The 26732-nt window shown below is 52.0% G+C and overlaps 1 protein-coding gene across 1 annotated transcript in view; it reads right to left on the bottom strand.

Annotated features, from left to right (window-relative positions):
• LOC111142968 (phosphoglycerate dehydrogenase) overlaps positions 1-26467 on the bottom strand; it is a 31205-nt gene extending 4738 nt beyond the window's left edge. Inside the window, exons 1-8 of the mRNA XM_022496326.1 lie at positions 26191-26467; positions 18734-18885; positions 17008-17073; positions 12561-12615; positions 12362-12460; positions 3712-3844; positions 3120-3268; positions 1660-1812 (exon numbers count right to left, since the gene is read on the bottom strand). Of these exons, the coding sequence (XP_022352034.1) occupies positions 1660-1812; positions 3120-3268; positions 3712-3844; positions 12362-12460; positions 12561-12615; positions 17008-17073; positions 18734-18885; positions 26191-26328 (945 nt within the window). The 5' untranslated portion in view covers positions 26329-26467. The remainder of the gene's footprint in view (positions 1-1659; positions 1813-3119; positions 3269-3711; positions 3845-12361; positions 12461-12560; positions 12616-17007; positions 17074-18733; positions 18886-26190) is intronic.
• Positions 26468-26732: the final 265 nt, after the last annotated feature.

The raw sequence follows: 26732 nt of genomic DNA, 5'->3' as shown, positions 1-26732 counted from the left end.
ACGGAGAATGAGAGATTTCCCATGTGACACAAATGTCTTTCTTTCTAAAAGCCTACTGTAGGACAACCAGCCACTTTGGCCAGAGACTGAAATCTGCCCAAGCTTAATGACTTTGACTGCGAGATTTTACCCCTGCTAGAGGATAGGTACAGTCTAGTTCCATCTGGCGGAGCTGGTGGCAAGGAATCCCCTTCACATGCCACCCACCACAGTGACTCCCAAGGGCTGCAACAGTGAGGGCAGAGGCCTGCCTGGCAAAGGGCCTTGGAGGGAAAGGCCCAGCCCTGACTGGCTGGCACTGGCCATAACCCAAGCCTCAGCCTTGGTCTCAGCGCATCACCTGGGGAGAGTGGCTCAGAAGTGATAAGGGCAAAGGGAATGAAAAAGTGTCCCACGCTCTGAGGAGCCAAGAGACACGGACCAGAGAGGGGAGAGGCACACAGATGGGCAGGCCAAGCATCATCGTCGTCATCGTCATTGACCACCATCCTGTAGCTGCCACCAGGCTGGCCCTGAGGGGTCCTTCAGGGGAGGAGCTGGCTCCCTTACTCTCCCGGGGGTTGGGGGGGGGCAGGGGCAGGGATGGTGTTTAGCAGGCATGGTGGCCCAGGGAGCTGGGCCATCACACCAGGGCTGGCAGATTGAACAAAGCATGCTGTGTCTCTCCTGCTATGGTTCTGTCCTCAGCAATGAAAATCCCCAGCAGAGGGTCAGCCAGGAAGCTCGCTCACCAGTCTCAGCCCCGCCCCCGCCTCGTTCCCCGCCTCTCTCCCAGAGAGCCACACAGCTGCAGAGAAGCTTACATCCTGGGCTTTTTTTTGTCCTCAGAGAATTCAGAATTTAAAGATACAAACTCAGGAAATCTGAATAAGAGAGAATGTGGTTCATTGCAAAAGGGTGGAGGCGGCTGGGAAGACCAAGCAAGTCTTTGTGAAGGGGTGGCAAGCCCCTAAAGGAGAGCTATGCTTGCCTTACTCATCTGTGTCCCGCAAAGGGCTAGGACAGCATCTGGTACCCTCTGGAGCTTAAGGAACATCCAAAGACTGAATGGAGGAGATAGGCCTGGAAGTATAGGTCAGGTTAAGCTTGGGGGAGAAACATGCCAGGAAGGATGCAGTGTGAGCTAAGACAAGAAGTAAGGACATTAGGCCATGATCTGAGGACAGAAAGGGGGCCTGGAGGGTTCATTGTGGGGGCTGGGACTCGCCCTGCCCAGAGTTCTAGGATGGATACCGTAAAAGGAACGTTCAGGCCTAGGAGGTGAGAGAGGGCCCTGACAGGCTTCTCCAGAGGCCAGCCCTCCACCCGCCGCTCCATGGCATCCGGCATCACCCAAGCCACACTCCTTCACTCCCAAGGCATGTGGAGAACAAAGGAGCCTTTCTCTGAAGCCTGGACCCTGGGAAAAGCCACAATCTCGGCAGCAAAGCGACAATATAGCAGGGCCAGGCCGCTCCCTGCTGCTCCCCAGCCCCCACCACCGTTAGCCAACCCAGAGGGCTGGCTCCAGAGGAGCGCTTATCTCCGGCTCCCAGGGCTGAATCTGGTCAGCACACCACTGCTTCCTGGAGCTGTCACCGTTCGCCAAAACCAAACGCCCTCCCCTACCCTGCTCCTCTCTCTGCCCTCGGGGCCCCAGCCTCACTTGGCCATACTTACCACGCCCGCTAGAGATTTCCCCTTCACCATGTCCACAAACTGGATGGCGATCTCCTCCCCACAGCGGCTCTGGGCCTCCTTGGTGCTGGCGCCCAGGTGGGGGCAGCTGATGACGCTCTCGTGGTCCACCAAGGCTCGGTCCCGTGGTGGCTCCTGCCCAGGAAGAGACACCTCTCCGTTGGCTGCCGGGGGAAGTTGGAGAGGATGCGGGCAAGGGGGAGGACACCTTCCATTTCGGTTTTGCCAGAGACGTCATGGGTTTTGAGGAACTGGCTTCTCGTCAGTGTCCCTCCACAGCCCCGTGGACAGAGCTAGAGAAGGGATTTGCCTCTCAGCTCCCCACTTATACCTATGTGTCCTTGGGTAAATTGCACCTCTCTGTGCCTTGACTTCCCCATCTATAAAATGGGTTAATACTACTCATCTCGTATCACTTTGTGCACACTGTGATATGTGTAAGAACAGAAGGTTCTCAGCCAGTGGAAGCTACTGTTTCTGCTACTGGTTCTTCCCTCGAGTTTCCCCTCACCCATGAATCCTGCCAGCACTTACAGCTCCTCACGGCGTCAGACTTCACAGGCCCTCTGCACAGCTGTCCCAACCTGGCTCTCACCACGACAGGTGGGCCCCCTGAGCACTTCTGCCCACCCTCCAGTGTCCTCTCCATCCCTTCTGCTTACTGGGCACCATGTACTGCCCTTGGGAGGGTCACTCAGGCCCCTTCTCTGGCCACCTGGGCCTATGAGTGCTGTCCACACAGTACCGGGGGCCACAGGAAGGCCAGGGACAGCAAGGGAGGGGCTGAGCCAGGGAACTCTTTCCCCTGGATCTGTGATGCTGGTGGCAGGACTTTGAAGAGAGGCCAAGAGGATTTCAGTGGACATGCACTGTCCATCATTCCCTTTGGTGTAAGCAAAAGAGCAGGCAGGGAAACAGGTGAGCAAAGATGGAATCTCTGGTTCCGACAGGGAGGCAGGGACAGCAGCCCACACAGGACACAGGAGAACGCTTCTAGCCATTGTCCTCAGGCTGCCTTTCCTCCCCACAAGAGAGGAAGGCAGGGAAAGCCAACGGACACTGGGTGGGATGTCTTCTTGGCAACGGGATTCATTTCATCAAAGACCTGTATCAACACATTAAATCCTGCCCCAAATCCTCAACCTCAGAACGGATTTGCTTCACCTCCTCCGTGGAATTCCCACATGGCAGCAGTCCAGGGAGCCTAAGACCAGGGACTGGGTCCTATTTAAAATCTGGCTTTGCTGAAAGCCAACATGGCTGCCTCCAAGCTATGCCCTGCCAGGGCTCCCAAAACCGCAATGGCATTATTTTTAGCAATGGAATTTCTCCAGTTTGCTATGGATGCTATTGCCCTTAAGCCAGAGCCCTTTGTGCACACTGGGTCTTCTGGGTCCTGGGCCCCTCTGCTCAGCGCTCCCCTTCCTCCTACAGGCACTCACCTCTGTAAAGACGTCCAGCGCAGCACCAGCACACTGACCAGACTGCAGGGCCCGGAGCAGGGCCCCCTCGTCCACGATCCCTCCCCGAGCGCAGTTCACCACGCGCACGCCCTTCTTGCACTGGGCGAATGTGCTGTCGTTCAGCAGGCCTGGAATGAGGGAAGAGCTCACCTGCGGCCCGGGTGCCTCGCCTCTTCTCCTTCCCCACGGGCCCACAGCCTCTCTGGCCTCACCTCTCCCTTCTCAGCTGGCTCTGGGGCCAGAGTCGCTGTTCTGGATTTAGACCAAACTCTGTTTAGAAACATCCTAAAGGTCCCTGAGCTGTGAGTACTTTGAGTAGATCCCTGGAACCAGGGAGGGAAGCAGTGGCCCCAGGAAAAAAACCATGGGGTCATTGTTCGTGCACATCCGGCCCGCTCATGTGTTTCCAGCTAGCTCATCTTTCCTCCGTGTGGGGCAGGTAAAGCCAGCAAATCATCCCTCCGTGCTCGACGGACCTAGTCCCCAGGGTGTGCGGAAAGTGCAGACCAAGGGCCCACACTTACCTGGGCAGTGGTTTCTGTGGCCGACCCACAAATGGGGACACACCTACCTGTGGTGGAGGGCAGGAGAGGCGTGTGCACAGTGATAAAGTCACAGAGAGGCCAGATCTCCTCCAGGGGCAGCTGCTGGACACCAAAGGAGGCCGAGACCTCCGGTGCAATGATGGGGTCGTACCCTACAGTCTGACCAGAAGCAAGAGAGAGACTAAGACACAAGTGAATGTCACTGTCCCTGATCAGTACTGGTATTATTAATAATGGTGGCCATTATTTGAGCATCTACCAAGCACTACTGCTAAGCCTTTCCAAATGCCACTCACAGTAAGGGTTGCTACCATTCTGCTTTAGAGATGAGGAAAGTTGGGCTCACACATTAGGAGGGGCAGGCCCGGAGCGCGAAGGGAGGTTTGTTTACCTCTAAGCTCTTAACCACGAACAGACGCATGAGGAGCAAGTGTGCGTGTGTACATGTGTGTGCGTGTGTGCGCGTATACACGTGTGTGGCTGGATAAGGTGGAGCTCAGGAACCCTTAGCAAGGAGGGAGCCCAGGAGAGGCAGGACAGCCATGTGGGGAGCAGCGACATGCTCAAAGGGTATGACCAGCCGGGGGAGGACAGGCTGGCCACAGCGGAGAACCCTCTGGGCCAAAAAGCAGGCAGGGCCCCTGACTTTTTTCACAGAATGAGAAAGAAGCAGGAGGGGGCAGGGGTGCAGAGCAGGGTTATCACGGAGACCAAGCCCAGTCGCTGGGGAGGGGGCATGCTGACACAACAGCAGGCAGAGTCTGGTCCCCTCTTGACGTTCCTTTTAAAAAGGCTTCATTCAAATGCATCCAGTCTTGGAAGGCCTAACTTGAAGACTAGCCACATGGAGGTCTAAAGGACTAAGGATAGATCTTTTCTTTTTTCTTTTTGAAGGTTTTATTTATTTATTTGACAGACAGAGATCACAAGCAGGCAGAGAAGCAGGCAGAGAGAGAGGAAGGGAAGCAGACTCCCCACTGAGCAGAGAGCCCGATACAGGGCTCGATCCCAGGACCCTGGGATCATGACCTGAGCTGAATGAAGGCAGAGGCTTTAACCCACTGAGCCACCCAGGCGCCCCAGGATAGATCTTTTCAATAAAGCAGGTTTGACGGGGACAGGGTGCAAGCACATTAAGAAGAGGGAAAAGGGAGGCATAAAGGCACCATGGATGGGGAAGGACCCAGAAAGAAGCTTATTCTGGGCTGGCAGGGGAGGAGGGACCTCTCTAAGGCTGCGGAGAAGGGAGGGAGCAAGGGAGGCAGGCAGGGAACTCTGGGGGGTACAAACTACATCAGATTCACGAAACTTGCCAAAGGTCATCAGATATAGGTGAGGGCAAGAAGGAAAGTCAGGAAGCCAAAGCTCAGAAGAAAGGTCACGTAGTCGTAGCTATTAATGGCAAACATTCCTTTAGCGTTTACTGTGTGTTGGGGGCTTTCAACTCAGACCCAATGGATTAGGCAATAGGATTTCCCCATTTTACAGTTGAGGAAACTAAGGCAGAGAGGTGAAATGATTTAGCCAAGGTCGCAAAGCTGGGAGATGGTCAAGAGGGGACAAGAACCACCATTTGGATCCGAGAGCCTGTACCGTGAGTGCCCATCCCTCAAATGTGGGGCGAGGTCAGGAGGCTCCCAGCCCCACCTGAGAAAACAGGGGTGCAGTAGATAGCAACAGTCTTGGGTGCCGGTCACACATCTCCCCAGCAAGGGCAAGGCATTAGAGATGACCACGTCCACACCAGCAGCTGGGAAGAATCCATAACCAGCCAGGAAGTATCTGTACCTCTCGTTACCGCAAACACTTAATCCACTTTCTGTGTGGTCTACCGGGGAGGCCCCCCCCAGGGCTCTCTCCATCAGCTGGGTCCATGTCAGCCGTACTGACTGCGGGGACAGAGGTGGGGGAGCCATTACAATCTCAAAGGCATCACTCTCCTCAAGAAGGCAAGACAGACAACTGACCTGGACAGAACTACAGGTGCCAAGGTACGGACGCTGAACCAGGAGGCCCAGACCTGAGTCCTCAGTCCGAAAAGTAAAGGAGCTGGCTGGGTGATTTCATAGTCATCCCCTGCTCCGACACTCAACAACTCAGTGTTCCTTGAAAAGGCAGTTCCCTTAACTCTAAAAGGTTACAGGTGAATCCTAGAATGTTCAGAGGTGGCTAGGGATTGAACAAGAACAAACCAACTCCACAGAAAGCAGGATACTCTGACCATGGTCATCTCCGTGTGGTGGAATTCATTTTTTTTTTTCTCTCCCTTAGGCTTTCCTGGGCTTTGCAACATTGCCCCTTCTCATCCTGAATCTCTTTCGGGGGAAGAGAAAAGTCATCTTAGAAAATAAAGGCAAAGAGTATTTCTATGTAAAATTCAGCCCTTCCAGAGAAGACGCGGATGTGGTTATGAATGAGGTATAGCTTTTGGACCACAGCGGGAGAGGCTGTAGATCTCAAGCTCCTGACCACCACAGTTCCCGTGGCCGTTCCCCTCAGCTGTAACCCACTCATTTCAGCCGGGACAATGAAGCGTCCAGGCGAGGAGAGAGGATCCCAGGACCCCTGCCCGGACTCCTCCATGTCACCTTTGGCCACCAGCTTGGAGGCCGCCAGGAAGAATGGCCCCGTTCATCTCTAATCCAGATGTTCTTTGTTCGTGTGAGTGGGAAGAGGAGGGGAGATACCAGCAGAGGTCACAACACCGAGCCCGAAGGAGGTGAGTCCACCCTACTCTGGGTCTTCCAGGCTCTTGGGAGCCAAGAATCAACATGGAGCCACGGAGAGGAAGGGTCCCGAGGGCCGAGCCAGACCCCCTGGCCCAGTGACGGGTGCCTGCAGCTAATGGGGAGCACATGGGCCAGGAGGAGACACACATCTCCCACAGTGGTCAACAGGCTGTGACTCAGCTTGCTTTCTCTTGCTCACCTGCAGAGAACTGCAGGGAAGAATTCGACTGAGAAAACTGTTTTCATTTTTCACTGGAGATACCCTGAGCAGATGGGAGCTGAACACCACCAGGAGCTGGGATTCTTATACCAGGAGACCATGTTGCGGAGACTGGAAAGAGTAGCATTGGGCTCAGGAGACCAGTGTCTGAGTAGGGTCCTGACGTCTCCTGGAAAGGGTCAGAAGTCCCGATCCACGGAAGGTGGAACGATTCCGGATATGGACCGTCCGAAGACTATTCTTATAGAGAAGCCTTAGGGAGACCCACGGAGGGGTTCCCCACTTGAACCCCAGCCTCAGGACAGACTCCTGATGCTGGGCAGCAGGGGAACCCTAGTTTTTCCAGAGGTACTCCAGAGCCACTTCCTAGTTGGAATCGTAGGCAGACTTGAGAGGCTGACCATGGCTGCCCTGGGCCCTCTGGCTTGGCAATAGATGCCGGAGAAAGAGGGGGCCTTCATGATAAGGAGGCTCCAACAACGGAGTCTAACTATCACACCCTCTTACTACCTCTGGCCAAATCTTTCGGCTTAGGATTCAAACTCTCTTCCCTTCACACAATGAAATCTTAAATGGAAACCCAATCTAAAAACTGACCAAAGAGGCAGAGGTGAAGGCCCAGAAGCCCCACCACCTACTATCTTTCTCTAGGGTTCCCTCCCTGTGTCCCTAAGGTACTTTCTAGAACTTGAGGCTCTGGGACGAACTTAAAAAAAAAAAAAAAAATCAGTACTCTAGGGCAGTAGGAATTCTAGTTACCAGACTAGGTGATAGGAGCTGCCGTCCTGGGAAGCTACTATCCTGAGTAAGGCTGAGCACAGTGACCATTTAACCAACATGGATCAGGAACAAAGACGGTGGTGGTAATGCAGGACAAAGGGTACCAGACTGGAGGTCGGGAGACACAGACTTTAAGCTAGGTTCCATCATTTACCAGTCCTATTATCTTGAACCTATTGTAAAAGCGTCCTGGGCCTCAGTTTCCTTATCTGTAAGCCTGGGGTAAGGATACTGACCCCGCAAGGGTCATTGTGAGCACAGTAACTGACACAGCAGACCTCAGTAAACATTGGCTGGGCCTGGAAGAATCAGGGACTCCTGGCATCTCGGGTTCAATGTCCAATCCTCTGGGCTAAGTTTGGATTCATCACAACTGTCCTCCAAGAAATTGGTAAGAGATGCTGGCCTGCTCCTCACAGAAGACCTTCGTAAGAGAACACAAGGCTCAGCTCCTGGCTGGCTTGGGCCTGTTAGCTTAGGCCAACACATTCTAGGGGCCATGCCAGCATGCATGAGCTGTGTCTCCAAAGTGTAGAACCTGTTCTTCAGCAACATGATTGAGAAAAAGCTTCAGGCAGAAGGAACGCCATAGGGCCTCAGACTCGTATGACTCAGACCACCAGCAGGCTACAGGCTGCCAGAACCCTCCTGAAACCCACATCTGCGCCATGTGGCTCAGAGCATGCCAGCAGGTGCTCTCAGATGGCCCGTGAAGATTCCTTTCCAGGCCTGTGCCGGTTGGGAGGGGCAGCCTCGGTAGGCTCTCCTCCAACCAACCCCACCACACACACCCCGGATACTGCTGGGGAGCCAGGTGGCTAAGCTCCCTAGCAGAGCTAAGGCCTAGGATCCCCGCTTCCCTGAGGGACTGGATAGTGACAAAGAAAGGACGGGGGGCAGTCCATCCCCAACATCTGAGCACAAAAGCGTCTCTGCCGATCCCTCCTGTTGCATAAAGGGGTCCACTCTTAAATCACGATACTCTGGAACGGGTCAGATGTCAGTCTCCCATTAACAGCCTTATTAGTGATTAACAGCCTGCGTGACAGCCTGGGAAAGACCCCAGGGCCAGGGAAGGAAGGGGGTAATACGGATGATCTTCACGTGCTTTGCAGCGATCCCCGAGCAGGAACTACTCAGGGCTCCCTATGCCGCCGGGTCCACACTCTCTTTAATTACAGGGTTCTCCCAAGTTTCTGTAACAAACCACAGTCCTTAATAATTTTGCTCTATTTCCTATGGCTGCACAGAGAACTCGCTGCTAGAAACCATTTCACAGATAAAGAAAACTGTAGCCCACAGGCAATGATGGGTGCTCAGAGACATCAGAGCTTTCAAGCCACCTGCTTCTTCCTCTCAGCTAATGCTCACTGTTCTTCCTCACATGCTGGCCAAGTGTTTAACCAGGCTCGGGTGTGTATCTGTAGTAGTGGGACACTCTCTCTCTCCGTTCCATCTGGGGCCAGCTCTGGCTGCAGCTCTGTTCCCTCTGGCTTATACCTGCTGGTCTTCCTTGGATCCACTCCTCAGATGGCATGACTCTTCTACAGACCACCTGTTAGCTATCTGATGGCCTCCCAAGTCATGATGGGGTTTCAGAGACCTCAGTGCCTTCAACCTTCCTTAGGAAGTACAGACATGAGCTTCTCACCACCACCTTCCATCTCCAGAGCTTGCAGTCTCACAGAGTATGTGAGATTCTGACATATACAGAGCGTGAGGAATGTCACCTTCCTTGTTCTGGAAGCCATACTTCTTTTAATGTGGCCAAAAGTCACATTACCTTTTCCATCAGCCATGCCACCATTAACCACACTGCATTTTTGTCAACCGAAGATCTCCTGCCCTAGAAAACTTTTTAACAACACCTCTACATCCAATATGTGTTTACTTGCTGTTGGGGCTCATTTTAGGGCACTTATGGGGATTCTAGCTAAATTTCCTATTAGGATAGCCAATCATTCTAGCCTTCTTATCTCTTAGGATCTGATTCCACACTATTAAGAATTACCCACTTCTGCCTGCTTCCTGCCCCCCAGGCCATTGATGAAAACAGTGGAGAAGGCAGAGCCCTGCACCATCCTATACCATCTCCCTCCAGATTGAGACAGAGCTATCCTTCAGCCAGTTACTAAACCATTAGCACCAAGCTCATAGTCTCCATCTTAACCTCAAGGGTATCATGGAAAGATCTCACCAATGTCTTACTCAAGTCCAAATTTCCAAACAATGTAAATGTCCATTCTTGAGGAAATGGCCAAATAAAAAGCAATCTGTCCACACAACAGAATTCCATGCAATAGTTTACAAATATGGTAAATTTATTTGTTCTAAGACATACATTTTTATCTTAACACCACGTACAATATTCTATTTTCTATAGGCATAGGATCCCTCTAAAGGGAAAGAACTGTATGCATTCCATGTAAACACAGAGAAAAAAGTCTGAGATGATACACACCAAACTGGTGTTACCTGTGAGACCAGGACTAGGGTGGTTATCAAAGAGATAAGAATCTATATTTCAATTTTTGTGAGGATTTATTCACATCTTACGTGACTAAAATACAATTTTAAAGACTTTATTTATTTATTTCAGAGAGTACACAAGGGAGTAAGATCAGAGGGAGAAGCAGACTCCCCACTGAGCTGGGACCCTCATGCGGGACTCGATCCTGGGACTCCAGGATCATGACCTGAGCCAAAGGCAGTTGCTTAACCAACTGAGCCATGCAGGGGTCCTAAATCATCCAGTTATGAAATTATAAGAGCCCTAAGGATGACCCTGATCAATCAGTTTAATATTGGTTTTCAAAGAGAGAACAAGGGCGATTTAAAACAACCTGTGCTTAGCAAACACTTATCATTGTTTCCTGCCTGGACTCTGATAAACCATCTCTTTCACAGCTTGTTCAAGAATCTTCCTCCCTTGCCTTTTAGAAAACCTTGCTCTTCCCCAAAAGCTCAAATATCAACGGAGGAGCTCTGGATGATGTCGTTCAGTCATCTGTCTGCCCCGAGGCAAAATTCATCTGGACCCAGAAAGGTTAGGGAGCTCAGTCAAAGTGCCCCCTGGGCCACTCCGAAATGACCAGGACTGCTGGCAGGGTCGGGGGGTGGTGGTGGTGGTGACCATTCCAAGGCATGTTTCCCTGCTTTACAAAGATCACATCCCAGAAGCAAGACAGCCTACAGTGAACCCCCAGAGACATCTGGACAGAAGAACCCGCAGGGGAGCGTCGAGGTGCTGGGACAGACGAAACCACCCACACCCTCAAAGCCACGCCGGGAATGTGGTTGGGTGGTACCTGGTCTGCCCAGACACCAGGATTCACATTCAGGAGCAGGAGCCAGACCTCTCTGAATCAAACACATGCCCCAGGGCTGAGGACCTGCCTCCCTCTTTGGGCCACTCCGAAGCCCGCCGCAGCTGCTGAGTTGCTGAACGGGGCCAGATGAGCAGAGAAGGTGACCAGTCACCTCCACAACTCAGGAAATGAGGCGAGGCTTTCTGTCTGGGTAAGTCACTGGCCCAAAGTTTCAAGTCCCTAAGAACGAAGGCTCCCAGTGAGCCAGCAGAGGCCGTGGGGAAAGGGGAGCCACGTCTTCCCCCAAGTCTCTGTGTCATCAGCAAGGCGCTCCCGTTTGTCTACTGCACTCGGAGTCATACTTAACTGCAGGCCCCTGCTTTTTGAGGATCAGAATTCTCTGTGAGCTAAGCCTTTCCCTCAATCCCTAACAAAAGAGGAAGGGAAAGCGCTCCTTGTGGCACATGGCACCTGGCCAGCCCTGCACAGGAGGGCCTGGCTTTGGTTTGTCCTCATGATCAGTGGATCCTGCAGGGCCGCCTCCCCCTCTTCCAGGGATCTAGAAAAATGTGCTGAGGCTTAGGAAAGTGGTCTGGCCAGCATAAATAAATGTGGTGGGGGAGCAGGGACACGAGGGGGAGGAAGAGGTTCAATGTGGTACCACGGGAAGCCTATCTGGGCTCTTGTCTACCTTCCATTTGCTGGAGGCCTGCGCAAAAACGGACCAACTCCAGACGTCAATATAAAATTAAGGATTAATCTCTAAGGTTCCCTTGAACTCTATGAAGCTGGGCCGACATGGAGAAAGGGAGGAAGAAGGGGAGAAAGGGAAAATGCCATTGCAGCGCTATGTCAACTTTTCTAGAAATGATCTGGCTGTCAAAACTGTTCTCCTTTCTGTTTCACGAAAGCCTTCGCGGCCGCAGGTTGAACACACCATCCCCCCAACAGCAAACAGTGAACCAGGAGAGAACAAGGAGACGTCCACAGGCCCTCCTGGCCACCCCATCACCAGCCCCAACGGGCTGTCTCCTGTGGTTCTACGGCCTCCCCCTTTGCAACGTCTCCTGAATGGGCCTCAGGGGGTGACAACCCTCCCTCAACCAGAAGAACCATGGAGTTCCCAGAACAGGATGAAACCAGGTCCTAGGAGGAAACGGGTCAGGGAGGATTTCTGAGCAAGAGGTGAGGTGATCGAGCCACCACACCTTAACACCATCTCACAGCATTCACATCATCACCGCTCCGTCCGTCCACACTGTGGCACAGAGCTAGAAGATGGATGAAGGACTGCTCTGCCAGAAGGCTGCACATTTGCTCCTGTTTCTCTGAATTATACAGGCAACAGACACAGGCAAACAAAGAGCCCTTGTGGCAGGCGAGGAAAAGATGGGCAGGCTGCATGACCCCACAGCTCCGCTGGGACCCAGAGCTGAGGCACCTCCACGGAGCGTACCCAGACTTTGAGTTCAGGTGTCCAGAACGGCAGCCAACACTCCCCTCCCCAGCGCCCGCGCCGACTTCATCAGGGACTCTGAAGGACAGTCAGACCCTCCGAGGAAAAAGCCTTCACCTTCTCTCAAGCAAAGCTGCCCCTCCCGAGGAAGCCCCACGTCAGAGGAGCTCACCAACCTCTTACCTTCATCCCAAAGGACTGCATCCGGGTGGCCACCTCTCTCCCAATTCTGCCCAGGCCAAGAATTCCCAGGATCTTTCCATTTAGCTCTGTTCCCATGAACTGCAACCAGAGAAGCAAAAGGCAAAGTGGCCGAAGTAAACACCACGAGTGGGACCCCGGCCGCTGAGCCGGGAGGGACGAGGCAAGGCTGGCCACTCACCTTCTTCCGTTCCCATTTGCCATCCTTCATGGAAGCCGTCGCCTGGGGAATTTGCCTGCAAGGACAGACGCAGGCTCAGTGGGCCCATGCAGTCTTGTGACATGAGTTCTGCACAGCGCCCCCCTCTGACGGTCATTCCCCCAAGCTCAGGGGCAGAGACACGGAGGAGGGTCAAGGGAATTCAGCAGAGGGAAACTCATCAGCGAGACCTGATGTGGGAGCCCCAGGATTTTTGTCTCCAGCTCCCAGAGGTCTGGGAGAAGGCTCTGATTCTACCCCAACCACTGAGTGACTCCAGGCTGGTAAAAAGAACCAACCCTCCAGGGCTCGTGGATTAATGAAATGGGGGTACCGAGGGGCTCTGATAACATCAGGCGCTCCAGAAGTCCAAGGATTTTTGCTTTGCTCTTCCATCCAAGGCCGCAACCTACACCCTCCACTGTATCAGCGGACAACTGAGAACTTACTCTTCCTTGCGAGTTTCTTAAGCCCCTAAGGCTAGACTGGGTGGGTGGGTGAGTGCCAAATCCATACCAGCTCCTGTCCCAAAGCAGCTCCCTCCCCAGCCTATCTCCTCCTCTTGGTTAACATGGGGGTCCTAATGTCTGCTCTATTTCAGACACTCCATGAGAAACACTCAGACATGCTTTAGCCCATGTCAAGCTCACCCCAAGTGCACGGAGAGACAACTGGGGGCTTCAACCCCTTGTACAGCACCATCCCACCGGAAGTAGCTGAATGGACCCAAAGCCGAGCACGTTCCCAGCACAGTCAGCCTCCTAAGTATGTAAAAGCAGTCCTTCCTCCCAGCCACAAACTCAAGAGTGGCATGTGTACACGTATGTACGCATGTGCGTGCGTGTAAGGAGGGGAGACTCCAACATACTGTTTCCATGCTCCATCTCACTGAGTTCTTATAAGAGAACATTCTCTCATGTCTACACATTGCCAGGACATGCTTCCATCTGAGGATCAGGTTGAGGGGAGATCTGTGCTCCTGCAATCTCACAGGCAAACTCCCAAAGCTTCAGTAACGAGCCTCGTGGGGAAGAAGCTCCATCCCGCTGCTCTGCCCATCAGGCCCCAGGAGACGGTCCTTGTGTCAGCCATGTCCCAAGGGCAATGACCTTGTCTTGAGGAAGTGCTCCCTGCTCAGCAAAGCGAACCTGCTCCTACGCCCCTGACCAAGGGAGACAGGGCCCAACCATCTCCTCCCAGGTCTGGCTCACACCCTGCGCTCTGCCCTCCTGGGTCCACAGTGCCATCCGAGAGGGCAGGTGGCACTGGACATCCCCAGCCCCCTCCAGATACTCATGGGTCCTCTCCAGCCTTTAGCACTTCAGGGTGCTTGCTCACCGGGCGTCTGGGAAGGACGACGAGGTGGGCAAGGGGCTTACCGAGAACCTAGCGGTAGCCATCCTGACTTACAGAAAGAGAAGGTAAAGCAGGTGAGATGAAAGCTATGGAGGTTGCCTTCCCCTCTCTCTCTCTCTCTGTGTCACTGTTGTTCCCCTGCACTTCAGGAGCTTCTGCCGTCTGTTCAAAGTCCCCCAGTGTGAGGCCCATCCAGGCCCTCCCTCCACCCACATTGCTCAATGCTCTCAAGCTTCCAGCCACAGCGCCCACTCTGCTGTCACTGCCCTGCTGGGAAAGCAGTCTGAGCAGACACACGAGAAGGTACGACAGACTGGCCCTTCCTCCTTTTATTTATTTATTTGTCAGAGAGAGCGAGAGAGCGCACGCACAAGTAGGGGGAGCAGCAGAGGAAGGAGAAGCAGGCTCCCTGCTGAGCAGGGAGTCTTGCATGGGGCTCGATCCCAGGACCCCTGAGATCATGTCATGACCTGAGCTGAAGGCAGATACTTAACTGACTAAGCCACCCAGATGCCCCTAGGCCATTCCTACTTAATAGGGTGCTTAGTTCTTAATTTTGATGCATCTTTGATGAGTGAAATTGTTGGATAAGAGGTTGGAAATGGGGCATTTCCTTGAAATCATTCCACTTTATTTTTATTTTTTAAAATTTTATTTATTTATTTGTCATATATATAGTGAGAGAGCACAAGCAGAGGGAGTAGCAGGCAGAAGAAGAAGTAGACTCCCTGCTAAGCAAGGAGCCCAGTGTGGGACTTGATCCCAGGACCCTGAAACCATGACCTGAGCCAAAGGCAGATGCTTAACTGACTAAACCACCCAGGTGTCCCCTTTACCTATTCTCTTAAATAAAGCTGGTCCTGGAATAGGACAAAAATCATTCCTGGCTCCCAAGTCTTTCCTTCCATCTCCAGAAAAAGAGTAAGAGAATTAATTAGATGGAGAGCTACAGATCAGTCACTCAAAAACAGAAACAAAAACACCACTGAATTTAATAGCACAAGTGAAACCAGCGCATGAGGCTTCTCCAGGGGAAATCCATCCAGCCCAGATGTTCTGGAAGATTCAGACAGCCAGCTCACGGGCCCCTTCCAGGCTTGGTCCCTTCCGCTGTGCACACTGGCCCTGCTCCTCCCTTTCTCCAGTTTCCTCTTCTCTTCACAGGCCAGTGAGTAGCAGTGAATACTTAGGAGCTCAGGTAGAAATCTTGGGGAGGAGTTAGAACAAAGGTCAACTCCTCCAGACCCTGTCCCTGAAGGAGGGAGAACAAGTCTCAAGAGGGGAAAAGAGTAATTTCTCGGCCCCAGAAGTTTTAGGCCCAAGTAGAGATGTAGAGTCCTTGTTGCCTGGGTCCCCTGGTTTAAGGATTGAGGGTCTGTGAAGGGACCTAGCGGACTCCCTGCCCTCCCCACTGACCGCACAATGGTTTATTCAACATCAGTCCTCAATACAGTCATTCTACTGCCCAATACAAGAAAACTCAGGCCCATTCTGTGCCATACCCAGTGGTTCCTAGGTTGTCCCCTTCTATTCCAGAGGCCGACACCCCCAGAATTCCTGCTGCAAGAGCAAGACATTTGACCATTTGGATTCCCTTGTGTTAAGAATCCACAGGTAGGGGGGCGCCTGGGTGGCTCAGTTGGTTGAGTGACTGCCTTCGGTTCAGGTCATGATCCTGGAGTCCCAGGATCAAGTCCCACATCGGGCTCCCTGCTCAGCGGGGAGTCTGCTTCTCCTGCTGACCACTCTCTTCTCATGCTCTCTCTCTCTCTCTCAAATAAATAAATAAAATCTTTAAAAAAAAAAAAAAGAATCCACAGGTAGGTACAGCTTTTACTCCATTCTATCACAATAAAGATATGTAAAGCCAGCGACAGAGGTAAGCCCTGGAGGCCAGGGCAATCAGTGAGGGACACGGCCCAGCCAGGGAACCCAGAGAGAGCTTCCTAGATGAACTAACAGTCGAGCTTAATCTTGAAGAATAAGAGTCACCCAGGGATGCCTGGGTGGCTTAGTTGGTTAACCATCTGCCTCCAGCTCAGGTCATGATCCCAGGGTTCTGGGATCGAGGCCCGCAACCAGCTCCCTGCTCAGTGGAGAGCCTGCTTTTCCCTCTGCCTCTGCCTGCCTCTCTGCCTATTTGTGCTCTTTATCTCTCTGTCAAATAAATAAATAAAATCTTAAAAAAAAAAAAAAGAATAAGAGTTACTTGGATGAAGATGATGGGGAAGACTTTAGTTAAAAATCATGTATCAATATCTCAATGTTAGTTCATTGACTGTGACCAATTTACTCTACTAATGTCCGATATTAATAATAGGGAACACTGGGTATGAGGTGTGTGGGCCCTTCTACTATCTTTACAACTTTTCTCTACATCTAAAGCTCCCCCCCAAAAAAGTTTATTAAAAAATCCCCATGCCATATTTCACTCCATCCCAACTAAATACAAATTTCTGGGGTGCAGGCCAGGCATTAGCATTTTTTTTAAGCTCCCAGGTGATATCAATGTGCAGCAAAGTCTGGGAACCTCTGGGGTATGAGAAGTCTCTGAGGTACAGAGGCTGGTACCTTTTGGCATTAATTCACTCAAAAATGTTCCGAACTAAATAAAAAATGCTGAGCACTGTTTGTTTTCTACCTATGTGAAGTTGGATTTTTAATAATGAGTATGATAAAAATAAAGTACTGGAAAGACTCAAGGGAAAAAAAAAAAAAGATGATGAGGAAGAATATTCCAGGGAGCAGAAACCGCATGCTCAAGGTTTAGAGGTTCAAGAAGCCAGAGGATGGTGTGGACTGCAGGAAATGCCTAAGGAGGAGGGAAAGACAACACCGCAAAGGAGCAGCCACGCAAGCGCCCCTCCCCCACCCGATCCCTTCTCGAGAAGCCACCTGACCTTTGTGTGCCAGAACAGGGTATCGAGTGTTTCATAAAGGACGGGTGGCCTGGAAGGTTCTTGGCAGTGCACACGGTGCCCAGCCAAAGTGTTTCCACCCTTCTCCGGGTCACTTCATTTAGGGATACAGGGACACACCAGAGGCTGGTTCTGTTGGGAAGACAGGGACTTACCTGGCCAGGCACATGATCATCCCGCAGGTGAGCTCCGCAGCACTGAGGCTGTTCCCATTGGGGGTGCTAAAGATGGAAGAAGGAAGGAGACATCAGTGGATCCAGACCCCATATTCCCATTCCTGTCCAGACAGAAACCACCACCCTATGCCTCCCACCTGGATGGACACCGGCCCTAATCCCAGGGTTGGAGGGAAAACCCCCACCCTGGCTTTATGTTGTCACACCGAGGGACTCCAGTTAGGGAAACACAGCCGGCCTCTCTCCCCAAGCTCACTTCTCCCAAGGCCGAGAAGTGCCTCACTTGATTGGGAGATACATGTGTGGCTCAGCATTTCATTTTCCTCCTGTTTCAGGATCCACCTGCCTACGGGGAGCACAGATTCCTGCTGCATCGAGCCATCACTCATCCTGAGGCCGTGCCCCAGATGGGTGAGCAAGCCTATCAAATTCAGGTCAGCCCACTGCCCACACACCTTCATCAAGCTGCCCAGCCCGGGTTCTGTCAGCAACAAAGCTAGGATTTTTATCTCCACATGTCTGACTTCTCCTCCTATCTCTCAGCAAGTTCTGAAGCGAGAAAGCTTCCTAACACCTTAACGCACGGGGCCATGCTGACTCGGCCCACTTCACAGAAAGGAGAAAAGAGCTGAAACCCATGAAACTATTTTCCCGTTCTCAAAGGCTCTTTTATTTGTTTGCTTGGTTTGGAATAATTTATTAACATACATGTTCACCCTCCTTTTTCCTCTATTGGATCTTTTCACCTCTGGAAATGAAGGTTACAAGGAGGGAAAAGTCAAGAGATCCTATCCTCCCCCCCCAAAATAAAAAAAGGCAAGAGAAAAGGATTCTCAGAGTCCATCCTTTCACCTAGCTTCCTGCCTAACCCTGCGAACCGGCTGTACTGGGATGCAGGAAGGGTTGCAGTGCTGGGGGGCGCTGCCTCTGTACCCAGGCCAAGAGGGTAGGAAGGGCTACCATTCCACCTTCCCTCAGCTGGGTATTCACCTCAGCCCAATGACCAATTAACTCCTACGCTATAGGAGAAGTGGAGGCAAGGGAGGGAACGGTTTTGAGGACACTGAGCCTCCCAAGGGAAGAGAATGGGCTTGGGGACGAAGAAGAGGGCTATAATTACCTTGTGACACCATCTAAGTGCCAGACAGGAACGAGCAGCATGTGTGGCCAAGGCCTGGCGTGCAAGTCACAATCTCTGTGCTGAGTTTCTGCAAAAACCGTTCTAGGGAGGACCCTTTCTCTCTAGGTACCAAAGTGTGAAAAGAAAAATGGGGGTCCTGGTTGCCGAAGGGCGAGGGGCCGTGAGGAAGGGAAAGAATGCAAAGCCACTCAGCTGGCAAACCCCATGTACCTGCCTGGGGCAGGTGACCAAGCAAGCCAGAGCTAATTAACACCGGGCTCCAGCCAGAAAAACAGAGAGTGCTGAGGCAGGAAATGCAGCTAAATTCACTAATGTTCTTCTGATTCCCAAGCAGGCTGCAGTTCAAATGTCTGCAGAGCAGGTTTGTGAAGGGATCTGAGATCACAAAGGGAGCCTCCTTGTCAAGAACCTGGGGAACTCCAATGCTGTGAGTGTGGACCACCTGTCTGAACTCAGCCTGGCCCAGGCATCCTTGTGGATGACCCCGCCTTCTCTAATTGAAGAGCTCCCCTCCCCCTGCCCGGTGAGCCTCCACCCTCACCCCTGCCGAGCTCCACGACTTACTTCATGACCAGAACGCCCTTCCTGGTGGCAGCCTCCAAGTCCACGTTGTCCACGCCCGTGCCCGCCCTGCCCACCACCTGGAGCTTCTCTGCAGCGTTGATGACATCCGCAGTCACCTTGGTGGCCGAACGGACGATGAGGCCTTCACAGTCCTGAGGCAAAAGAAACATCTGGGTCCACAGTGGGTCCTCAAGACCTCCTAGCCCCTCTTTGCCTAAAGTGAGTGTTCCTGCATGCTGGCTGGGTGGATAGCTTCAGAGAAAGGAAGCAGATGGCAACCACACCCAGCAGGGGATGCCAGCAGGCAGGCCTGGGGTCAAATCCAAGCTCCATCCCCTATGAGCTATGATCCTGAGACACGGTCTCCTCACATGTGTGAGGAGGAAGTGAGAAAGGACAGGTACAGCCAGACACTCTCTCTGCCTCATGCCCAGTGGACAGCACCTCCGCCATCGGACACCGTGAAGCTGAAGGGACGAGGCGGGACTGAACTCTACTTTGAAAGCCCCAATGACCAGCACATGGAAGGCACTCAGTAAGTACCGGCTGGCTGAATAACTAAGACATGAACAAAAGACAAACTGTTGAAAGAAAGACATTTCCTATAATAGAGTCCGAAGTAAGGGCAGGAAGGAAGAACAATTAAACTGGTCTATAGCTGCTCAGATACGCCAGCAATTTTGGACTCAAAATATACATATGCAAAAAATAAGTACTTTCTGGATTCATCATAGCTGCTTTTCTTGGGCTAAGCTAGCCCCAAGACAGTCTTTCCTAGGCTGATCCAGAATCCAGTGATATCTTCTCAGAATAAGGACGTTGTTGCCTGAACACCCAAGAAGAGTCCCCAAGAAATGGAGAGCAAGCAAGGACACGCTCTGTCCCAAAATGGCTGTCCAAGGTTGGTAAAGAAGCAAGTGTTGTTGTAAAAGCAGCAAGCTGGGGACCAGGACGCTGGGGTTGTGGTCACAGTGCTAAGTCACCCCACCCCCACTCCTGGTCTTCATTTATAAAATAAGAGGGTTGGAACCCTCAGGTCATTCTCACGTCTGATCTGACACCAATGATGTAAACATCTCTGCAATTTCCACAGACAGCCAGATGCAGGACCCCTCCCAGCCTCGCCAAGCCCTTTCAGGTGTGCAGTTTGGAAACAGAGACTCAGAACGTGACGCTCCAAGCAACACTGATAAGCCTCTGGTCCAACTCCATTTCACAGATGAGACACTGAAGCCCACCAAGACTAAGGATGCCCATGTCCCCTCCTCCTGCCCTTTCCATGCCCTCCTTCCATCTACTGGGTGTCTGATCAGTATGCATCCGGCATCATGCTAGACTCTGTCAAGCCAAGATGAAGAAGTCACAGCTTACCCTTCAAGAGGCTCATACTGCCAGACACCCCAAAACTCACCAGTACACATGTATGCTGTGACTTCAGAATATATAAGGCCACGGACATGGAAAGGTTAGAGCAACCAAACAGGAGCCACCCCATCTGGGCTGACTGCCAACACTGGCCAAGGCCAGGGGAATCTTGAGGGTGCTTGGAATTCCTCCCTATAAAGCAGCCTAGTTGAACATCAGCCAATGCCTGGGCAGACGGGGACACTGCTGACTGTCCCACATTCAAGTCCACTGCACTTGGCTCCAAAGAAAAGGCTCCCCCTGCCTGGCCACCTACTACCAACCTGGCAAGGCACAGTAAACTTCTCTTCCATGAAACCTTTACCAACAACTCTGGACTCAATATCACACCCTCCCCCAACCTTTCAATCATCTGTTTTACGTTCAGGTGTCCTCTGTCTGATCTCCAATTCGGTCTCCTCATCTATATTTTATATCTCTAAAGCAGGGTTATCTCTATAGCTGATGCTAAAACACTTGCACTGAATACATGAATTCAGCGATATGAGAGGCTGGTGGAAACCTACCCTCACCATTCTCCCCACACCACCTTCCTTCCCTAAATAATTCAAACACGTAACATGATCAAAATCAACCATGGGAAATACCTTCTCTTGACTGTGATAAGGAGGCATCAGATCTATATGACAGCACTCAAGAGTTTTAAGAGCCTAAGAATAAGGAGAGAGACAGGAGAAAAATGTTCTGAAACTGACAAATTGATCAAGAGAACTAGATAGGCACCTGACAAACAGACCTATGTATGTCTGGGACAGACAAACAAACCCATGTATGCCAAACTGATGGGGAAAGGAAGAGCTATGCAATAAAAGGTATTAGGAAAAGTCAGGAAAAAACCTCACTACAGATTTTTAAAAATCCAGAAGAATTAAAGAATTTTTTAAAAGTAAGCATTAGTAGAAAATGTAAGGGGATATTTTTATGATCTTAGGATGGGTAAGCTTCATAAGCAAGGCATAAATCCCAGAAAGCATAAAAGAAAATACTGATAAATTTGATACTGATAACTTTTCAAATGTCAATTGTTTTTTTGTTTTTTTTTTTAAGTAAGCTCTAGGACCCATGACCCCCAAAGATCAAAGAGTTGCATGCTCTAGGGGCGCCTGCGTGGCTCAGTGGGTTAATCCTCTGCCTTTGGCTCAGGTCATGATCTCAAGGTCCTGGGATCAAGCCCCACATCGGGCTCTCTGCTCAGCGGGGAGCCTGCTTCCCCCCTCTCTCTGCCTGCCTCTCTGCCTACTTGTGATCTCTCTCTCTCTGTGTCAAATAAATAAAATCAAATCTTAAAAGAAAAAAAAAGAGTTGCATGCTCTACCAATTTTCAAATGTAAATTTCTCATGGAAAAGATCCCATAAACAAAGTTAGACAAGTGACAGGCTTAAAATGGGGCAAAATCCTTGCACTATACATGACAGAACAAAGACTCATCACCATAAATAATCAAGGCTTCCTACAAATCATTTTCTTAAATGCTGAAGATCCCAGTGTAAAAATGGACGAAGGTCCAAGTAGGCAATTCACAGGAGAAATACAAAGCGGCCAGTAATTTATAAAGACTCTTAAACTACTAGATATCAAGAAAATAAATTTTGGGGGCACCGGGGTGGCTCAGTCGGTGAAGCATATGCCTTCGGCTCAGGTCATGATCCCAGGGTTTTGGGATCAAGTCCCAGCATCAGGCTTCCTGCTCAGCGGGGAGTCTGCTTCTCCTTCTCCTTCCCAGTTATGGTGCTTTCTTTTGCTATCTCTGTCTCTCTCTCAAATAAATAAATAAAATCTTTAAAAAATAATAAAATGTAGATTTTAAAACGTGGGATTTTTCAGGCATCATACTGACAAAATGAAAAATGGTAATAGTCAATGTCGGTGAGAGTGCAGGGGAAAAGGATTATAAATTGCACAACCCAGAGAGAGCAATTTGGTGGTGTGCGAGCACATTTTCACGGTGCATTCCATCACCGCCAGCTCTGGCACCTAGGGTCAATGGTAACACACTGAGGATGTCAAGCTTCCTTGGAAATGATCAGTCCAGGACCAAGGGCCAACTGACAAGAAGCAGGCCTGGAGCAGGACCACCCAAAGGGTCACAATCTTCTCACCTTGGCGCTCTAGTATCAAATTCCTGAGCCCAAATCTGAGGCCCAAGTCCTTTTCTGAGGGCCCCCAAGAATCTGGCCTCCTTGAATGCTTTCTCCAAAAGCCACCACCACCCTCCCCAAACCTTAGGAATCTGTATTCCAAAGTGGGGGCTGCAGGCTCTCCAGGACCCTACCCCAAGCTCGCAGGCCTAGGACAAGCACAGAAACATCCCAACTAGCCTTGAACAGGCCCAGCCTTGATGCTTACTCTGAAGTAAGCTTACTTTGAAGCCAGAAGTCTGAAGAATCTCCAGTCGGACCAGTAGAGATGTTCATTCAGATCTCCCCTGTCCCAAGCAGGGAATTTGCCTTTGGAGACTCCCCTTCAGTCGATCTGGACCCACACTGAGCGCGACATCCCACTTGCCAGGATCCACTAGCTTTCAAGGTCTCCTAACACCCTCTGCCACCCCCCAGTTCATTCAATTGCATCACCAATTGATACATTCGATTAGCACATAGTGGTGACTCCTCAAAACCCCTGTTCCCCCTCCCCCCATACCATACCCTCCTCAGGTCACAGCATCCATCCAGGCTTGGCCCCAAGCTGCCTGCTCCTCTACTCTACTTATGCAAACTGCGGGTCTTTAAAGCACATCCTCCCACATCCTCAGTGCTGTCTGCCATGACTACGACTTTCTTTTCCCCTGTGTCCTGCAGGCCATTTTGGCCCCTCTCAAAACCTCACCCATTCTGCTCTCAACTGCTCTCCACAGCTGCCTTAGAGCTGGAAAATGGCCACTCTTATAGTTGTTCCAGAAAAACTATGCTAACTCAGTAGTAGAAAGCCATTCACATCTCTCAAGTTCAAACACGCTTCCTTTCCCGAGGACGACAGACTTGGCCCTGAGGGGGGCTCCAGCATGGCCGGTGCCTCTAACTTAAATCAGACGCAAAGCCAAATTCTCCATGTCATTGTTCCCCAGCTAGGCAATGCGGGAAGGAACTGCTTGGCACAATATGCATGTTTCTGATTTAGTCAATGTCTATTTAACTTCTGCAAATTAAGCCCTAATGCAAGGGCTGAGAACTTGCTAATTTTTTTCAAAGATTCATTTATTTTTAGCTTAGAGAGAAAGAGAGTGCACACACTGGGGCAGGAGCAGGGGCAGAGGGAGAAAAAGAATCCTCAAGCTGAGAGTCCCAAGAGTTTTGTGAATTCTGAACACGATGCTCCGCTGTTCCAAGCCAGTGTTTTCCAAACTTTTTTGACTACGACTTACAGTAAGAAACATATGTTTAAGTTGTGATTTTATACTCACAAACCACACAGGCACCACCACTACCCATATAACTGAAACAAATTTCAGGGCACCCTACTGAGCCTATCTGCCTCACTTCATTTGTTTTTTAAAATGCTAATCACGACCCAGTAAACCAACATCACTACCCACCAATGTGCGATGATGACTCGCTTGGAGTCTGAAAAGCACCATTCTCAACTGGGGGGGCGGGTGGGGGGAGGTGGTAACTGTACTTCCAGACCACAGAATGAGCGAGAGCAGACCGTGTCTGCCCAGAACACCGAGGTGTGGGAACAGAGGCCAGGCCTGGGCAGGCAATGTGCTCCACAGTCCAGCGGTATTAAAGATTTCAGTGGGCGAAGGCAAGGGGCACTACTAATGTGGACACCTCTCCACCCAGAATGAAAAGACACAGTGTGGACATGTGGCCCCTCCAGTGGGCTGCCCAGGTGGGCTATCCTGCATTCTTTTTCTTTTTTTTTTTTTAAGATTTTATTTATTTATTTGACAGACAGAGACCAGAAGTGGGCAGAGAGGCAGGCAGGGAGAGAGAGAGGGGGAAGCAGGCTCCTACGAGCAGAGAGCCCGATGCGGGGCTCGATCTCAGGGCCCTGAGATCACGACCCGAGCCGAAGGCAGAGGCTTTAACCCACTGAGCCACCCAGGTGCCCCGCTATCCTGCATTCTGAAGCAAATGTTTTACAAAGACAGACGAAAGGCTGGGGGCTCCCCTCACAGCCCAGGCATGACACCAGCCAGCAGACAAACACTCCTCCCTCCTCTCCTGCTTGGAGTTTTCAGTGCCTTTAAAATGTCCTCCAAGTTGCAGGCCAGACTCCAGCAACCCACCCAGCCAACTTCCCAACTTCATGGACCCCCACCCCCGCCCTGCTGGAGAGGACTCCCGTTCTTCTCAGTTCTGCCTTTATCCCACCTGCCCCCACCCCCCCCAGAAATCATACAAATTCAGATTTCTAATTTCCACAAGAAAGTTGCAAAGCCCCAAGTGAGGCCACTCGTCCCAACCTGGTGCTCTGGCGATCTGGCGATCTGGTGGAGGTGAGGATCAGAGGCAGCTCTAGAGGCCACGGCACTGCCTTCTGGCCATTGCCCTGAGCCAAGGCCCTGACAACACGCATACAAAAGAGGAGGGGACAAGCAGAAGGTGCCTGCCTCCCGTCCATCCTGCTCCAAGGATCAGGTCATGACCCCTGTCTTCCCACCCAATTTAGGTTAATCATCCCCCTTTTCTCTACTTTCAGAGCAGCAGAGCAGGCAGGGGCTAGGCTGCTGGGTGGTCTCCCTTGGCACTCAAGTACTGTACCATCTGTTCAATCCTGGGGTGTCCTGGGGGTGTTGGTCAGGCTCCCTAACTAGTCCACAAGCTTCCTGAAGGCAGGGACTCAGATGCTTCTCTAAGTACAGGACAGTAGGGGACTTACTCTCTTAAGTACTCAGATACAGCACCATGGCGGTGGAGGGGGTGTGGGTGGGGGGCCGCATCGTGTTGAAACACGGCAGCAGATATAAGGGAGCACAGTTTCCATGTGGTTCCGGCACAGCTGCCTCTGTGGTGTCATTCAAGGGGCCCTCTCGGAAGAAAATGGAGGGGGTGGAAGAGGGCGGGGGTTGAGCGAGGTTGGGAGTAGGCGGCAGAGCGGGGCTGTGGGGGGGAGAATCCACTGAACGTGGGACATCAGCCCCTGGCGTGCTGGGTGCGGGAACTGGAGTCACGAGCTCACAAAGTAAATGTCCTGCACGAGGGCACCTTACAAACATGGGAGAGAAACCTCACAAGTCTTACAAACAGGACCCTTAGAACAGGGAGAGAAGGATCTGAAGTAGACGGCGCCAAGTATGCAGCACGACAAACTGATACATGTCTGAGAATGATTTGCCAAGAAACAGAAATTTCCTGGGGGCGTTTGGGATCGGAGTCTGATTCCTGACCAGCGACTGAGGCCAACGGTGGGGCAGGCGGGCAGGAACTAAGCCCGAATCCCTGAGAGGGGGCGGGAAGGTGCTGCGTGGGCGGCCCGGGGGACCTCCGGCGCCCCCCGCCTGCCCCCCCCCACTTCCTCCGACGGCTCCCAGGAGGCCGAGGGGCGGGGAAAACTCGCGGCGGTCTTGCATCAGACGAAAAGCGGGTACGGCGTTTGCTGCCCTAGCCCAGCCGCCTTGCCTGCCGCCTCTCCAGCTGCCACGAGACAGGCTGGGGCCCCGGGGAAAGCTGGACTCGGCGGGACTAAGCAGGACTTAGTCCGGGAAGGATCGCGGGTCCCTGGGCTCCCCGCGCGGAAGCCCCTTTGGCGCCCCTTCCCCCCGCCGTGCAGGGCTGCCAGGGCCACTGTGCGCGAAGGCTCTGGGGAGGCGCGAGCTGGCATCCCGCGGGCAGCCTGCAGGGCCAGTTGGAGCAGCCTGCACTTTGCAGTGACGTGAAACACGCGGTTGCAAACTGAACACAAAGTTTGCATCCTGCAGCTCGCCACAGTTTGCTTCTCCCTCCCCCAGCCCCCAATCTCGGGAGGCCCCAGGAATGACTGGAACCGGGGACAGGGAGTGGGGGCGGGGCGCGCTGGCCCCGGCGCGGGCCGGCGGGTTTCGGCAGGAGATGCCAACGAACCCTTGTCTCTCTCCCGCTCGTCCTACCTGCAGCTCGGCTATCAGCTCCTCTTTGCTCAGGTTCTGCTTCTCCACCACCTGCAGCCCTCCATCTTGCAGGATCTTCCGGCAGCAAGGGTCCAGGCTATCACTGATGAGCACTTTCCGCAGATTTGCAAAGGCCATTGCTGGAGTCGGCCTCGGAGTCAGCGGCTTGCTCGCGGGGCAGAAGCACCTAAGGAGCTGTAGTTCCGGCTGCCGGGCTAGTGTAACTGGGCAGGATTCTTGATCTCCCGCTCCCCTTTTATCTCCCCCTTCTGCTCCTACCGCCTCCTTCTGATTGGACGAAAATACTCAAACTCTCGGAGACTCCGCCTCCTCCTCGAGGCTCGAGCCGTCAGCTCTCCGCCCACTTTATTATATTCCAGCGATGAATTTCTCAATCTCAGCGAAAGCCGTTGCCTACACCTGGTGAGCATGGAAACACAATTTGCGCTGACTAGCTGATTCATATCTCAGCCTGAGAGAAATGTTTCAGGTTCACTTCTTTCTTCCGAAGAAAGAAATTCCTTCACAAGCATTTACTGCAC

Source organism: Enhydra lutris, unplaced genomic scaffold (genome assembly GCF_002288905.1).
Source record: "Enhydra lutris kenyoni isolate GAN:26980312 unplaced genomic scaffold, ASM228890v2 scaffoldscaffold9, whole genome shotgun sequence".
NCBI lineage: Eukaryota > Metazoa > Chordata > Mammalia > Carnivora > Mustelidae > Enhydra > Enhydra lutris.
The sequence above is the reverse complement of the archived record's forward strand: the minus strand, read 5'-3'. Positions and strand labels throughout refer to the sequence as shown.